We start from the raw sequence: 15,451 nt of genomic DNA on the forward strand, positions 1-15,451 counted from the left end.
AATTAAGGGGCTTTATAAGCCTGTTGCAAACCATGTCCAAGTCTTTGATCATTAAGCATCACAGCCTGTTTCTACAGAGCTGATATTACCTTTCCTGGTTCCCTATTCCTGCCTTTGTTCCTGATTCCTGCCTTGTTCATGAGTCCCTGTCCGGTTCCCTGTTCCTTCTTAGTGCTTGTGTTCTCTGCTTCAGTTCCGATTAACTGCTCTCTGTTGAATCAACCAGTAATTGACCTCGGCTTGTTTACTGGACTACCATCTGCCATCAGCCTGCCTCCGACCTCGGCCTGCCATATGGACTTGTTATTGTCTGCGACCTGTTTCTCGGACTTGCCTTTATAGTTGCCTGCCCTTGACCTCTGGCCTGGTGTAAGAACTTATATTATTTTATCTTTTGTTTATCTGTTATTTTGCCATAATTTTTGCCATTATTAAAATATTCATCTGCATAACATGTTTTCTGGCCTATCAAAACCTCAAATACCCATTGTACCCATGTTATACAGCACCAAGGCTCCTAACTGCCAGCCACTCACCTATGGTCAGTCTTGACAGAATGATCAAGCCACACAAAATGGAGCCTGCTGGTAACATCCCTGCAGTTCAAGATAATGTTGAACTAAAACAATCTGCAAAATGTCTTTCATCCATAAAAGAGGTATGAAGGTGAAAAAGATTCATTCAATGATTTACTGGACTTGTGTAAAAAGTTTGTCACTGTTCCATTTGTCAAAGAAACACCTGACAATATGAAAAGCAGGCTAATTATACTGTTTCTTTTGGGAAGTAAGGTCTCAGAGTGGGCTGAGGCTTGTATTGATGAAGATGCACATTTTTTACAGGACCCCTGTTTATTCCTGTCATTTTTGAAGGCAACATTCACAGGGGATTTGTGGCCAGTTACTAATGTATTTGTTGCTGAACCAACAAAAACTTTCCAACTTATTCAAGGTTTCAAGGTTTTGCCATACTGACACTAGGTTTAAAAAATCAAGTACCTGCACACCTGCTACAAATATTTACTGCGATTATTCTGAGGCAGACTATTTCTCTGAGGAAGAGGATTGGAAGGATTGGAAGGATGAGGAGATTTGGCAGAATATTTCTGACGATGAAGACTGGGAAGACTTGGATTCGGATTCAGATGAAATACCTATGGCATTTACCACTAGGTTTAAGGGCCGATCAATTTCCCAGCATCAGCCTTTCCAAACCTTGCCTGCTCCTATTCCTGTTACCCATCCTGTATCAGCCTCTCTGGATCTCAGGCCTGAACCTCAGTTTGTTTCTTTTTATTATATAACTGTGCCAGTACTCCAGTCACCAGTTTCAGCTCCTGTGCCGGCTTCTCAGCAACTATTGCCTCGTCCAATCCCAGCACCCCGAAACTTGCTTCAATATGAACAAATTACATAGAAATGAGGAGGAGCAAGAGAAGACATAGGCAACTAAAAATATTTAAACAGATATGGGAGGAGAGCCTTCTGAAGGTAAAACAAAATAAGTCAGTGCAGGTGGGTTACTGAAATCAAGAGCCAGAACTGAGGAGCCAAATCAGAAGAGTCGCCAGGGTCTTGAGCCAGATCAGAAGAGTCGCCAGGGTCGAGAGCCAGATCAGAAGAGTCGCCAGGGTCGGGAGCCAGATCAGAAGAGTCGCCAGGGTTGAGAACCAGATCAGAAGAGTCGCCAGGGTTGGGAGTCAAGACAGGAGCATTGCCAAAGTCAGAAGCCAAGACAGGAAAGCAGACAGGACCCTTCACACCCCTTACAGGTGGTGGACCAGCACAGGCACCCATTATAGGTGGCAGACCAGCACAGGCACCCATTACAGGTGGCAGAGCAACGCAGGCACCCATAACAGGTGGCAGAGCAACGCAGGCACCCATTACAGGTGGCGGATCAGCACAGGCACCCATTACAGGTGGTGGACCATACTTGTAATAAACTACTTGTAATAAACTGCAACGGTAGTATTGACGACAAGGCTGCTGGCACAGAAGCTGGAACCGACAAGGCTGCTGGCATGGAGGCTGGAACAGGCTGGACTGTGGGCATGGAGGCTGGAACAGGCTGGACTGCGGGCACAGAAGTTGTAACAGGCTGGACTGCAGATACGGAAGCTGGAACTGGCTGGACTGCGGGTACAGAAGCTGGACTGCTGGTACAGAAGCAGGAGCAGGCTGCACTGCTGGCACATAAGCTGGAACAGGCTGGACTGCAGGCACGGGAACAGGCAGCTTTCTGGGAGCCGGCACAAAAGCTGGAAACTGAAGCACAGGCACAGGAGCTGGAGACTGAAACAATGGCACAGGTGAGGTGCAAGCCACCACACCAGGCTGTATCACAGCAATATTACACGATACAAGTCTCTCTTATATATATGGGAGTGGACAAAAAGTGACGGAGGAGGAACGGAGCGTGGATACCATTACGGGCAAACTAATAATGAGGGTCTTGTAAGTAGGCATTGCTACAGGTTATAGGTGGAAGGATTCACACTGAGAAAACTTAAAGGGAACCGGAGGAGGGGTTTAAGCATGATATAGAAGCACGTGAAACACCTGAGTTAAAAGGGAAGTAACACAATATAACTATTTTCCGAAAATAGCACGTGGTGTTGAACTATAAATTAACAAAAATACTACACTATATATTTTTTTCTCTCTCCTTCTTTTTTCCTGATGTTTATTTGTCTCCGATGCCAGAGGCGCTGATCCATTTCTCTATACATTTCCAATGGTGTAGAGACTGTTTATCTAATATACATAACTTTTCTAAAAAAAAAAACCTGTTTATACATATTCCCACCTGATCCTGGGATCACCCAGAGGTCAATTCTCAGGGGGGGGGGTGGTAATGTAAGGAACTACCTGGAATCAATCTCTGAACTATATACTTTCAAGTTACTGCATTACCTCACTGAGCCACTGGAGTCTTTTGGGATTGGATTCTACGCAAATGATTATAGACACTATAAATAGACATCTGGTGTAAGAATTTATATTATTTTATCTTTTGTTCATCTGTTATATTGTCATAATTTAAATTATTAAAATATTCATCAGACTAACCATAAGCACTAGAGAGTAAGCCTTGCTGATGCAATTTTTAATTAATTTATCCAAGATATTTTTGGAGACTTTTTTTTTTACCCTTTTTCACTCCTTCTGGAAATACAAAAAAGGGCTGAAGTGCTTCTGAAGTTTTCTGTTCTCTTAAGGTAGCATTTAAGACATCGGACTACATCCAAGTTATGCCATAAAAGTTGTTACTCATTTTGAGGATTAGTGTAGAAAGTAGGTAATACTACTAATTGATTAATGTGAAAGTCCGATACGACTTTGGGAAGGAAATCGTTAGTCAGTTTTATCTGGAAATATAGAGAGATGCTCTTCCGATCTTGGAGCTCACCAACTCGTTTAGCTGATGTTATAGCCATTAAGAATACCATTTTCAAGGTTAAGAAGGTTAATGGAATATCTTCAATAGGCTCAAATGTATCTGACATTAGTGCTTTAAGGACTACTAGAGGAAGGTCCCAGGGAGGTACTTTGGCTGATAAATGGTTTAAGGTGTTGGACAGCTTGAATAAATCTAATAACCAAAGGGTGATTAGGTCAAATGGGCAATGAGCCACACAAGGACACTTCAACAAAATGTTTTAACTCAATGGAACAAAAAAGAAAACTCTTCTCACGTTATAATCTTGAATTGGAACACCATGAAAGATCTATTGTGGAGGGAAAAAACTTCCAACCTCAGACAAGCAGTTACTCTTGGAAAAATATTACCACAGATGCAATTGTTACAGGCTGGGCAGCTCATCTAGATGGAGTTCATGGCCAGGGAAATTGGACTCGGGAAGCAAAGAACTGGTCATCCAACAAGAGAGGGTTGATGGAGGTATGGAAAGCGGTTCTAGCCTTTCAGAAACAGATTCAAGGAAAATCATTCAAGATAGCTTCAGACAACTGGGCAGAGAAACATCTGGCCAACCTTACGCCAATCCACATTCCTGGGAAACTGAACACGGAGGCAGAGTTTCTCAGCAGAAGTCAGATTTTCCCAGGGGAATTGGCTCTGAACCAGAAAGTGTTCCAGAGCTTAACGAAGAGGTGGGGTATGCCCCAAGTGGACCTCATGGCTACAGCAAGAAATATATAAGTAAAGAATTTCTGCTCCAGATTCCCACAGAAAGGAGCTCTGTTTGTGGATGCCTTCTCAAAAATATGGGCGTAAATTTATCAAAGAGTGAAGTTCCGCCACTAGAGTGAAATTCCGCAGCTCTCAATTCATTTCTATGGAATTTTGAAAGGCGTATTTATCGATGGGTGAAAGTGAAAGTTCACCCTTCGATAAATACGCCTATAAAAATCCCATAGAAATGAATGGAGAGTGGCGGGATTTCACTCTAGTGGCGGAACTTCACTATTAACTTCACTCTATGATAAATATACCCCATGGAGTTTTCCTCTGGCTTCTATCTTCCCTCCTATTCCGGTAATTCAGAAAGTCCTAAAGAAGATCCACCAGGACAATGCTGATGTGATCATTATATTACCGTGGTGGCCGAGGTTTCCTCAATTGCTCCTAATTGCGATTGATCAACCTATCAAACTTCCTATGATTCCCAATCTCCTATCTCAAGGACCTCAGATAATGTAATTAACACACTTCTGGCTTCCAGGAAAACCTCTGCATCCAATAAATATTATAGAATATATTCTATGATTGTTGCAGTACTCATGAGGGTAAGACGGCAGAAACCATTATAGAATTTCTTCAACAAGGATTGGAAAAAGGGCTAAGTTTGAAAACTCTCAAAAGTCATATTTCAGCTTTCCTCGGTTCAATGGGCAAGTCACCCTTTGGTGATTACATTTATTCAAGCTGTCCAACACCTTAAACCATTTATCAGAGACAAAGTACCTCCCTGGGACCTTCCTCTAGTCCTTAAAGCACTAATGTCGGATACATTTGAGCCTATTGAAGATATTCCACTAACCTTCTTAACCTTAAAAATGGTATTCTTAATGGCTATAACATCAGCTAAACGAGTTGGTGAGCTCCAAGCTCTTGCCATATCAGAAGAACATCCCTTTATATTTCCGGATAAAGCAATTTTAAAACTGTGTGACGATTTTCTTCCCAAAGTCATATTGGACTTTCACATTAATTAATTAGTAGTATTACCTACTTTCTACACTAATCCTCAAAATAAGTAGCAACTTTTATGGCATAACTGTTCTCTTAAGGTAAATGCTACATTAAGAGAACAGAAAACTTCAGAAGCACTTCAGCCCTTTTTGTATTTCCAGGAGTGAAAAAGTCTCCAAAAATATCTTGGACAAATTAATTAAAGATTACATCAGCAAGGCTTACTCTCTAGTGCTAATGGCTAGTCCTCAAGTTCTAAGGGCTCATTCTACCAGAGCATTGGCAGCGTCGTGGGCATTCAAGGCCCAGGCTAGTCCAGAATAAATCTGCAAAGCAGCTGCTTGGTCTTCAGTCAATACTTTTATATCACATTGATGTATTTTCGGCAGCACAGGCCAATTTTGGACATAAGGTCCTGGAAGCTGTGTCAGCTGTCTAATAAATTGTTTGCATTAATCCCTCCCTTGTGTTTCAGCTTGATATGTCCCATGAGTGACCACTGCCATGTGAGTATCAGGAAAGTTTAAAACTTAAATTCATACTTGCCGAAATTTTCCATTCCTAAGACGTAACATGGCAGTGGTCACGATCCCTCACTAAGTAGTTCCTCCAACTCCAACAGTATAACAAGGACAAGGTGGGAGGCTTGGAGGGGGGGTGTTTTATTGGCTTGCTACTTCCTGTCCTCTCATGTCAACGGGGTTTAACCCATGAGTGACATGTTACTTCTCAGGAAAGGAAAATTTTGGTAATTAAATTTTCAATTATTTGTAGGGCTGCCACATTATACTATAAGGGAGCAATATTCATGCTAATAACTTTGCCTAAAAATAGTGGCTTTCTTGTAAATATTTAAAAGCAGGCAGAGAAAGTCTGCAGATATTTTGTGCTAGAACAATGCTTCACAGAGCTGACTAGCTACAGTATATGTAGTGTGAAGGGCTTTTTATCAATGAATCTTTCAATGTGACAACATAATCCGGGGGGGGGGGGGCTCATCAGCACCTGACATTCTTCACATGCTGAAGTAGATTTATTCGAGTAGATTTTATTGGTGGACAGTGGTAAAGGCAGAAAAGGCAGTGCTTATCAAACTCAGCAGGCAGACAGGAAAGCTCATGGAAGCACTCATTCCCAGGGGCTCACTCCCTTGCAGCAGTCTGAAGCACAGTGTTTCTGCTGGAGGGGCTTGCTCATTCAAGGAAGAAGCTGGGGGAGGACGAGTGCAGCAGCCCTTTTCTTGGTGCTTGCTCGCAGCAGTCTGTAGGCACACAATGGGGTAAATTTATCAAAGAGTGAAGTTCCGCCACTAGAGTGAAATTCAGCAGCTCTCCATTTCTATGGGATTTTGAAAGGCGTATTTATCAATGGGTGAAAGTGAAATTTCACCCTTTGATAAATACGCCTTTAAAAACCCCATAGAAATGAATGGGAAGTGGCGGAATTTCACTCTAGTGGCAGAACTTCACTATTAACTTCACTCTTTGATAAATATACCCCATTGTCTGTGCTGGTGGCATTGTTTGTTCACAGAGGAAGCTGGACAGGGACGAGTGCAGCAGCCCTGAGAAGGATCCAGGCGTGATTGACATGGTGCCAAAAGGACATCAGAAAACAGCACCTCCCACATCTGCACGCCCAGTCCTCAGTGGCTGCAGCTTGCTGGAAAAAAGAGAGAGAAAAAAAGAGAGCCGGCGGCTGCTCTGGCAGGCTGTATTGATCGGAGCACAGGAAATGATGAGAGAGGGAGGAGCAATATAACAAATGAAGTGATTGCAAGAAAAGTGGACCCAAAAGGTATATACTGTCCAACAACATGGTAAATTCAATTTTATTGCAAAAGGAGTGGATTAAGCCAGAGTAAAAAAGTATGGTATATGTACCCTATAATTACTAATCAGCCTTATATTGTGACATTTATATTCTATGTGTACATTGACGGTCCCTAAGCGGAGTACCTCAGAAGAAGCAGAAAAGATGGGAAGAAGCTTTAATTTTCCTAAAAGCCAAATGTCCACTTTTTAAAACAGCTCTTGATGCAGGCCCCATCAACCCGCTTCAAGGCCAAAGATGTAAGTATGGAGTGGGTAAGGGTAGAAATCCACGGGCGATTTTCCATTCCGATGCTCTGAGATGAAACGCAGGCATCAAGTCGGATGCGCCTAATCTAAGGTAAGTAATAGGAATGTCAGACACGACTGTGGGATGAAGACGCAACATGCAGCGTTCGCAACAGACGGGTGTCGGTTGCACTCAGCGACAACGTCCGGCATTCCTATTACTTACCTTAGATTCAGTGCATCCGATGTGACACCTGCAATTCATCTCAGCGCATGGAGTTCTACCCTTAGTGGCGGAAGAAGCAGCCCCAAAAATAGAATAAAATTAATTTTACTTCTGGTCATCTATTGGAAGGAAGCTCTAGCGGTTGCAGGTATGTATTGTTCATGACTATGAGGAAAATAAAGCCTTATTTCATTTTTATAATAATACTGTCTGCACGCCATTGTACCATCTAGCGAAAATCAAAGGATCACAAATGAGTTCTAGAGAGCAGGCAAAGCAATTACTTTTGGAAGTTAAGGTGGTAAGGCCACCTATCATCAACGAAAAGACACTGACAAAAGACGCACCAGAGAAACCAAAAATTATGAGAGCACTTCCGCCAGTTTGCGTAAACAGTATCTTATCTTTGTGTCACACTTCCGTACTCCGTCTTACAGTGACTCGTCACTTCCCTACGGTGATTACGTGCACCGTCATTGTGCTCATAAACGTAATGTGACGTCACAGCATCGCGAGACGGTGCTTTGTACGTCTGGATTAGCTGTCCGGCAGGAGTCAAGGAGGTAGACGTTAACGGTGCTGCGGGACTTTTAAACAGCGTATCGGTTCTTCGAGCTGTGTTAATAAAACCGGGACTGTTGGGCGGTATGTCGCTTAAAAGTAACCTTAAATTAACGTTACATTAGGCCTATAATGTGGGAATATTTAATAGGTATTACGACGTGCTGCGGCTGTTTATGAATTACAACTTCAACATCCCTCAGCAGAAGAGAAAGGAGAGTTATTGCTGGAGTTACATGCAAGCCACGAGTTGCACTTATTATATAACACGAGCGTTCATAAAATAATGATATCTCTTTTAATGGTGTATCAGAACGTACGTAGCATATGCAAAGGAGTCGCCATGACAGTCCCCTAAATAGACAGTAAATCGACTATTTCTAGAGCAATATTGACAATTCTATACGATTATGTTGGTTATAATACACGAGAAAGTGGGCACTGCATATGATGTAAATTCAGTCATTCTGTTATATCTGTATCACCACAAAAAATGATCAGCAATATTTTTGGGTGGCTTGGTGGTTAGCACTGCTATTGAAGGACTGGGGCTCAGAGATCTCTTTTGATACCTAGCAGTATCAGCAAGGAGTTTCTATGTGCTCCCTGTTTATTTGTGTATAAACAGTTAGCACATAGAAATTTGTGTATAAGTGCCGCCGAAACACTGTGCTTGCGAGGGGACATGATTTATAAATACTTTAGAGGACATTATAGACAAATAGCAGGGGACCTTTTTACCCATAAAGTGGATCACCGTACCAGAGGCCACCCCTTCAGACTAGAAGAAAATAACTTTCATTTGAAGCAACGTAGGGGGTTCTTCACAGTCAGGACAGTGAGGTTGTGGAATGCAATGCCAGGTGATGTTGTGATGGCTGATTCAGTTAATGTCTTTAAGAATGGCTTGGATGATTTTTTGGACAGAATTTATGTGAAAGTAGGGAGGGGTGTTTGTATGGATGCTGGGTTTTCATTTGGAGGGGTTGGACTTGATGGATTTTGTCTTTTTTCAAACCCGATTGAACTATGTAACTATGATGGACTTTTAAAACACTGCATACGTGTGGCAGCACTATATGAGTAAAGCATACTACTTATAAAAGCCCTTTTATGCCTAGGACCGTTTCAACCATACTACCTTACTGGCTGCATATGTGGTATCTTGGGAGGGAGTTTCTTCAGACTGTCCAGTCGAGACTGGATCTCCCATGATAACTTCAAACTGAAAATGTAAAGAAAGGATTCACAGTTGTGATTTACCCGAGGCTTTGCTGATGCTGGAGATTCCATTAGCTGTGGCCTCAAATCAGGTGATTATTTTTGAATTCCAGGCTTGGTGGCAAGTTTTGGCTGCATAAAAACCAGATGTACTGCCATACAGAGCCTATTGTAGGTTGCTAGTACCAAATAGTTCTTATTTGGAACCCCCAAGAACTTTTCCATGCTTGTGTTGCTCCCCAACTCCTTTTTATATTTCAATATGGCTCACGGGTGTAAAAAAAAAAAAAAAAGGTTGGGGACGCCCTTTGTGTCTGATATTCTTGTGTTGGCAGAAATACACTTGACATTGATCCAGTAGCACACAGACTTGTTAAGGGTTCCAAGAATAGCAAGATAGAAAGCTCTTGGTGTATTGTGAACCCTAGAAGGTTTTAAACTCCTCCTCACACCCTATGGCAGCTAAGATATAACTAGCTCACCAGAGTGGGAGGAATAGGAGAGTTATAGTTCAAACGTTAACGTTTGAACTATAACTCTCCTATTCCTCCCACTCTGGTGAGCTAGTATATCTTAGCTGCCATAGGGTGTGAGGAGGAGTTTAAAACCCTCTAGCTGCTCGTTTAAATTATATGTTAGTTATTTACTATTTATCTGAGTATCATTTAGCACTAACTAAAAGGTTATTCAGTTCCCTATGCAATTGAAGCTGAATGAGATGTGGTGTCCCCGTAAGATTCTAGCTAAGATTGTCTTAGTTATGCTTTTAATATAAAATAAATTGTATGTGATATTATAGTTCATCTATTAACACATTCTTTTATATATCAAGTTGTCACTTTTATAAAATGTTGGTTTTAACCATTGGATAGTATTTGGGTGGATATATAGAAAAATCCCTTTTGAATGTGATGCTGAAGGGAGTTTTTACTGTTTTGAAACTGCTATTTATAATACTTATGGACTGATTTAAAATATATTTATTTATATGATATTGAACACATCCAATAGGCCAGCATCATAGTACACATGATTCCTCATTTATATATTGTTTCAACACTTATTTATGAAGCATACACCCATATGTGAGTGTTAAGAGATGCACTTTACACACCTGATGTTAATCACATTAATTATGCACGCTGCAGGGGGATGTTCCTGGGTGGGGGGTATTTAAGTATTTTCAGCATTTGCCACTTTTCACATCCTGATGACGGTCCCTTGAGGTACCGAAACGCGTTGATGTTTGCATGATCCAGTAAAAAGTTTTTTCAAGAAAAATTTGCCGTGAGTGCTTCATTTTTTGGATTGTATGCTTTACTTGGCTAGCACCCGGCCTCAGTGACTATTGGCGAAGGTGAGTGCCGGCTTCACATGCTTCTATATATATATATATATATATATATATATATATATATATATATATCTCTCTCTATCTCTCTATCTCTCTATCTCTCTATCTCTCTATCTCTCTATCTCTCTATCTCTCTATCTCTCTATCTCTCTATCTCTCTATCTCTCTATCTCTCTATCTCTCATCTATCTATATATACACACACACACACTTCATTTTGGGCACTGGAAAAATATTTTATATAGATAGTTTATTATATTTGTTTACACAAAAATGAGTGGCAGATACACAGGAGTACACTCCCAGGACTGATGACAGGGAATAGAAAAAAAGGATAAAATAAGGAGGACATACTTGAAAACCAGGAAAACTTAGGAGGAAGTCTAGGAAGGGTTAAAATAGCTCCGGAGAAAGGAGGTAGTAAGTAGTTAATGAAAAAAGAAGTATTGCAGGCAGGAAAGGAACAAGGTCTGTATGAAGTGGATAGCAGAGGGAACTCACAGCTCCTTTACCTCATCTAGTAACCAGTAAAACCAACTAGGAAGGCAGCAAGGGGAGAAAGTCCCCCCCTCCAAAGGAATGCAGAGAACAAACTTACAGAAGGGCAGGAGCTTTGATAGTGTCTGTGGGAGGAGGGGCTGCTAGTGCACGCTGTAGAGCAGGCAGAATGTAGGAAAGTGAAAGTAATTGCTTCCCTGCAAACCATGTGACCTCTCTCCTCCAAACATCACACGCATGGGCAGAGAGGGGAGGGGGAGTGTACAGCTAGCTTCTCATGTCCTAGTGCGACCTGGCTTTTCATTACAGCAGTGATCCCCAACCAGTAGCTCGTGAGCAACATGTTGCTCTCCAACCCCTTGGATGTTGCTCCCAGTGATCTCAAAGCAGGTGCTTATTTTTGATTTCCAGGCTTGGAGGCAAGTTTTTGTTGTATAAAAACCAGGTGTACTGCCAAATAGAGGCTACCAAATGGCCAATCACAGCACTTATTTGGCACCCCAAGAACATTTTTCATGCTATCGTTGCTCCCCAACTCCTTTTACTTCTCGATGTTGCTCACAGGTTCAAAAGGTTGGGGATCCCTGCATTACAGAGTGGCTGCCTCCAAGCACACAGGTAATGCTGTGCCTGCTGTTAGAGCAGCACAGGATGAATGTGTAATGAGCAGAAATGGAAGCCTCCATGACAAAATACAAACTAAAATAACTTATGCATGGATTTGTGGATTAACATTTTATTTGCCAGACAGTGTTTATGGATGTGTGTTTTTTATAAAAATGCAAAAAAAAAAAAAAAGTTTAAAATGACGACAGATTCCCTTTAAATAAAACAAAAACAATTGGTGAAAATCCCTTTAAGTATACTTGCCTGTGATGAGTTGCCTCATGTGACTTGTGCTCTGATATACTTCAATCACTCTTTACTGCTGTACTGCAAGTTGAAGTGATATCACCCCCCTCCCTTCCCCCCCCCCCCCCCAGCAGCCAAGCAAAAGAACAATGGGAAGGTAACCAGATAACAGCTCCCTAACACAAGATAACGGCTGCCTGGTAGATCTAAGAACAACCCTCAATAGTAAAAACCCATGTCCCACTGAGACACATTCAGTTACATTGAGAAGGAAAAACAGTAGCCTGCCAGAAAGCATCCCTCTCCTAAAGTGCAGACACAAGTCACATGACCAGGGGCAGCTGGGAAATTGACAAAATGTCTAGCCCCATGTCAGATTTCAAAATTAAATATAACAAAATCTGACAGGGCTCTAAACGTTTTGAAATTGACCTTAGGTGTGCACCCACAACCCCCCATTTTTGTATTTGCAAGTTTGGCCCCTGCCAGAATACCAGCACTGCAAGATCAGTCCTGTGCTGCCTGTACTCACTTTTTACATTTATGATCCAGTGTGCTTAAAGCTGCTCATACCTCTCCAAAAACACATTTTCTGGTAATAACCTTACACCAGTGCAGCATAGCAAAATCTTTTAAATCTATTCTTTCTAAAATAAACTCTTGAGGCCATTAGCTCATAACCTCATTATGCAGTTAGACAAGTTAAAATAGAGTTAAACTTGATGGCCAAGTCTTTATTTAACCTAACTTACTATGTTACCCTCTTCACTGGGATCTAATCTAATTTATCCTATTTAGCCCCAGTGTTCCCCCAATGGGTTGTTTATCTCTAGGTCTGAACCTACCAATAGCCCCAGTGTTCCCCCAATAGGTTGTATGAAAAGGTGCTTTGGAGCAGTGGTAGCTCCAGGGTTCCCCAACATCAGTAGGCGCAGTTGTACACCATTCATCACAAGAAGCAGGATGAACACATTGGCAACCCTGTCTGTGGAAGTGCAGGAGTGATAATACTAAAATCTTCAACCCACGCCAATCCTAAACTGGCATGCCATGCAGCAATGATAACCGACATGCCCATATCTGACATCACTGCTAAAGCCTGTAACCTGCTGCTGGGACAATTAGTCAACCTAACTATATTAAAAATGTTTTTTTATTTTGCACATACAATCTATTTACCCAGTTTTTATTTGTGCACTGAACTATACCTTTAATAGTTGTTTGCCATTACTTCTAGCCATAATGAAAGTTGTTGAATCTGAATGTCAGAAAAAAAAAATTGTGGCTCATTTGAACTGATCTACCAGGCAGGCAGCTGGTAGATCAACTGACCATGAAAAGATTTCCTTAATTTTTTTCCATTTTTGTTTGCTGTATTGTCCGCTATAAAATACATAAATAGTTGTAACGCTCTGTTTATAAAAAGGACATTTTTATTGCTATCTTACATGAGGAATTAAAACCCCTGTTAAAGATCCCCATATGTACTTTTCTTAGAGATGATTCATGCACCAGCTTTTACAGAAACTCTGTGCTAAGTGCTAACTCTCTGAAATTTCGGCTTGCTGTTTGAATTTGTGTGGAATGCACAAAAAAGCCTGCAAGTCTTATTCATGTGCAGCCTGGTCACCCTGACTTGACAGGTACGAGACCACACCAGAACTAGGAATATGTAAGCGTAGCTTCAGAGGTAGGGTTGCCACCTTTCCCCTCCCCCATCTTGACAGAGGGCAAGAGCTGACATCACAGGGGTGTTACTGTGATGTTGTGGGACAGGATCATGATGTGGCGATTTGCTGGTTGCTGTGTATGACTGTATTTTACAGTCTAGGGGAATCCGCAGTTCAGACCCGGGAGGGAGGAACACTGCAGAGTGATTATACATCTAACAGCGTGTTCTGGATTAAAAAACTCTGTGCAGACATTCTACAAGAGGCAGTTCCAACAGAACGCAGCATAGATATGCTTTTTTACTGTGAATGCCATGTGAGTTCATTTTAATATTTGCTTTTAAAAATAATAAAGGTATTTTACACTATCTCTGCTGCATATTATCCTGCAGTTTATACCAGATGGCGGTCTGTATTCCGTGAAGAGAATTATATATGCAAGTTGAAAAACTCTGTGAGTACCCGCCTTAAAGGTTTATATAAGGAAAGCCTTTATATTTCCTTTGGTGGTGGTGCAATTGGAAGGGATTGACACATATCTGGCGGAGTTAATCAAATCCTTTGAGTGGTGCCATATTTAAAGCAATATTACCCTATATCATTTTTTGTTTGTTTGTTCCCTTGCCTTTGGCGCTGGCTCTTGTTTTAGATACTGTGATTCAGGCTTAAAGGGATAAAATTGTGAGCCGGATAAGGATTGTGAACAAAATTGGACCTAGGGACTTTACTATTTGGACATAAAACCGGAGGGGTGGCAACCCTATTCAGAGTCTTTATATTTACATTGCATAAAAAAACAGTACCGCTAATAAAATTTGTAGTTAAAGCGATACACGTTCCTATAAAAATCATAGGAATTTGTCCATATAAAGTAAATACTGCACCCATAATTGTTCCCCGAAAAGCCCCCTCGCAAAGCCGCCCCAGCCCCTCAAACCTGTGTGCTGCCGACCCTCTGACACTACTTACAGATCTTCCGGGTTGCTTCAGTGACACTGGGCTGGGGCTGAGCGATCCTTCCATAGACTGAATTCCTGTTTTCATTTGTAATCCGCCTATGGAATGATCGTGCCGCCCCCAGCCCAACGTCACTGAAACGGCTCATTTTTATAGGAACGTGTCAGTATCACTTTAACCTGCAGAAATTGAAATTTGTTAAGGGATTTTAAAATGTTTTTAACTGTCAAGGGAAGTATTAGTTTCCAGTGATAGGGGCAGATCTATCAAAATGTGACAATACAGCTCACCACAAAATATAAAAACATCATTCCTATGGGATTTTTATAATTGTGTATATCAAATAATGGACTCTTTTAAAAATCCCATAGGAATGAATTGAAAGTGGTGAATTTTTCTCTGTTGAGCTCTAATTCACATTTTGCTAAATCTGCCCCATATTTTCAATTAAAATAAAAAGTTAGTGTTTTTATGATTTTTTATCTTGCCTGTTATAAGTTGCACAGCTCCATTGTTGCAGATTTGGACAGATTTATTACAGTGGTGTGAAAAACTATTTGCCCCCTTTCTGATTTCTTATTCTTTTGCATGTTTGTCACACTTAAATGTTTCTGCTCATCAAAAACCGTTAACTATTAGTCAAAAATAACATAATTGAACACAAAATGCAGTTTTTAAATGAAGGTTTACGTTATTAAGGGAGAAAAAAAACTCCAAATCTACATGGGCATGTGTGAAAAAGTGATTGCCCCCCTTCTTAAAAAATAACTTAACTGTGGTTTATCACACCTGAGTTTAATTTCAAAGGTTATAAAGCCATTTCTAAAGCTTTCGGACTCCAGCGAACCACAGTGAGAACAATTATCCACAAATGGCAAAAACATGAAACAGTGGT

General features: G+C 41.1%; 1 protein-coding gene across 11 annotated transcripts in view; it reads left to right on the forward strand.

The window, feature by feature from the left end:
- Positions 1-6,933: 6,933 nt before the first annotated feature.
- mapk8.S (mitogen-activated protein kinase 8 S homeolog) overlaps positions 6,934-15,451 on the forward strand; it is an 84,597-nt gene continuing 76,079 nt past the window's right edge. The window contains exons 1-2 of one of the 11 annotated variants that reach the window (XM_041571227.1): positions 7,939-8,088; positions 9,126-9,317. Coding sequence is in view for 5 of the 11 variants with exons in the window: in XM_041571234.1 (XP_041427168.1) it covers positions 13,909-13,915 (7 nt within the window). In the remaining 6 variants the exon portion in view is untranslated. Of the gene's footprint in view, positions 6,955-7,930; positions 8,089-9,125; positions 9,318-9,798; positions 10,583-13,818; positions 13,916-15,451 lie in introns of those variants that run through there. The other 10 variants (XM_041571229.1, XM_041571226.1, XM_041571228.1 and 7 more) reach the window with 10 other exon arrangements.

Source organism: Xenopus laevis, chromosome 7S (genome assembly GCF_017654675.1).
Source record: "Xenopus laevis strain J_2021 chromosome 7S, Xenopus_laevis_v10.1, whole genome shotgun sequence".
In the NCBI taxonomy this organism is placed as follows: domain Eukaryota; kingdom Metazoa; phylum Chordata; class Amphibia; order Anura; family Pipidae; genus Xenopus; species Xenopus laevis.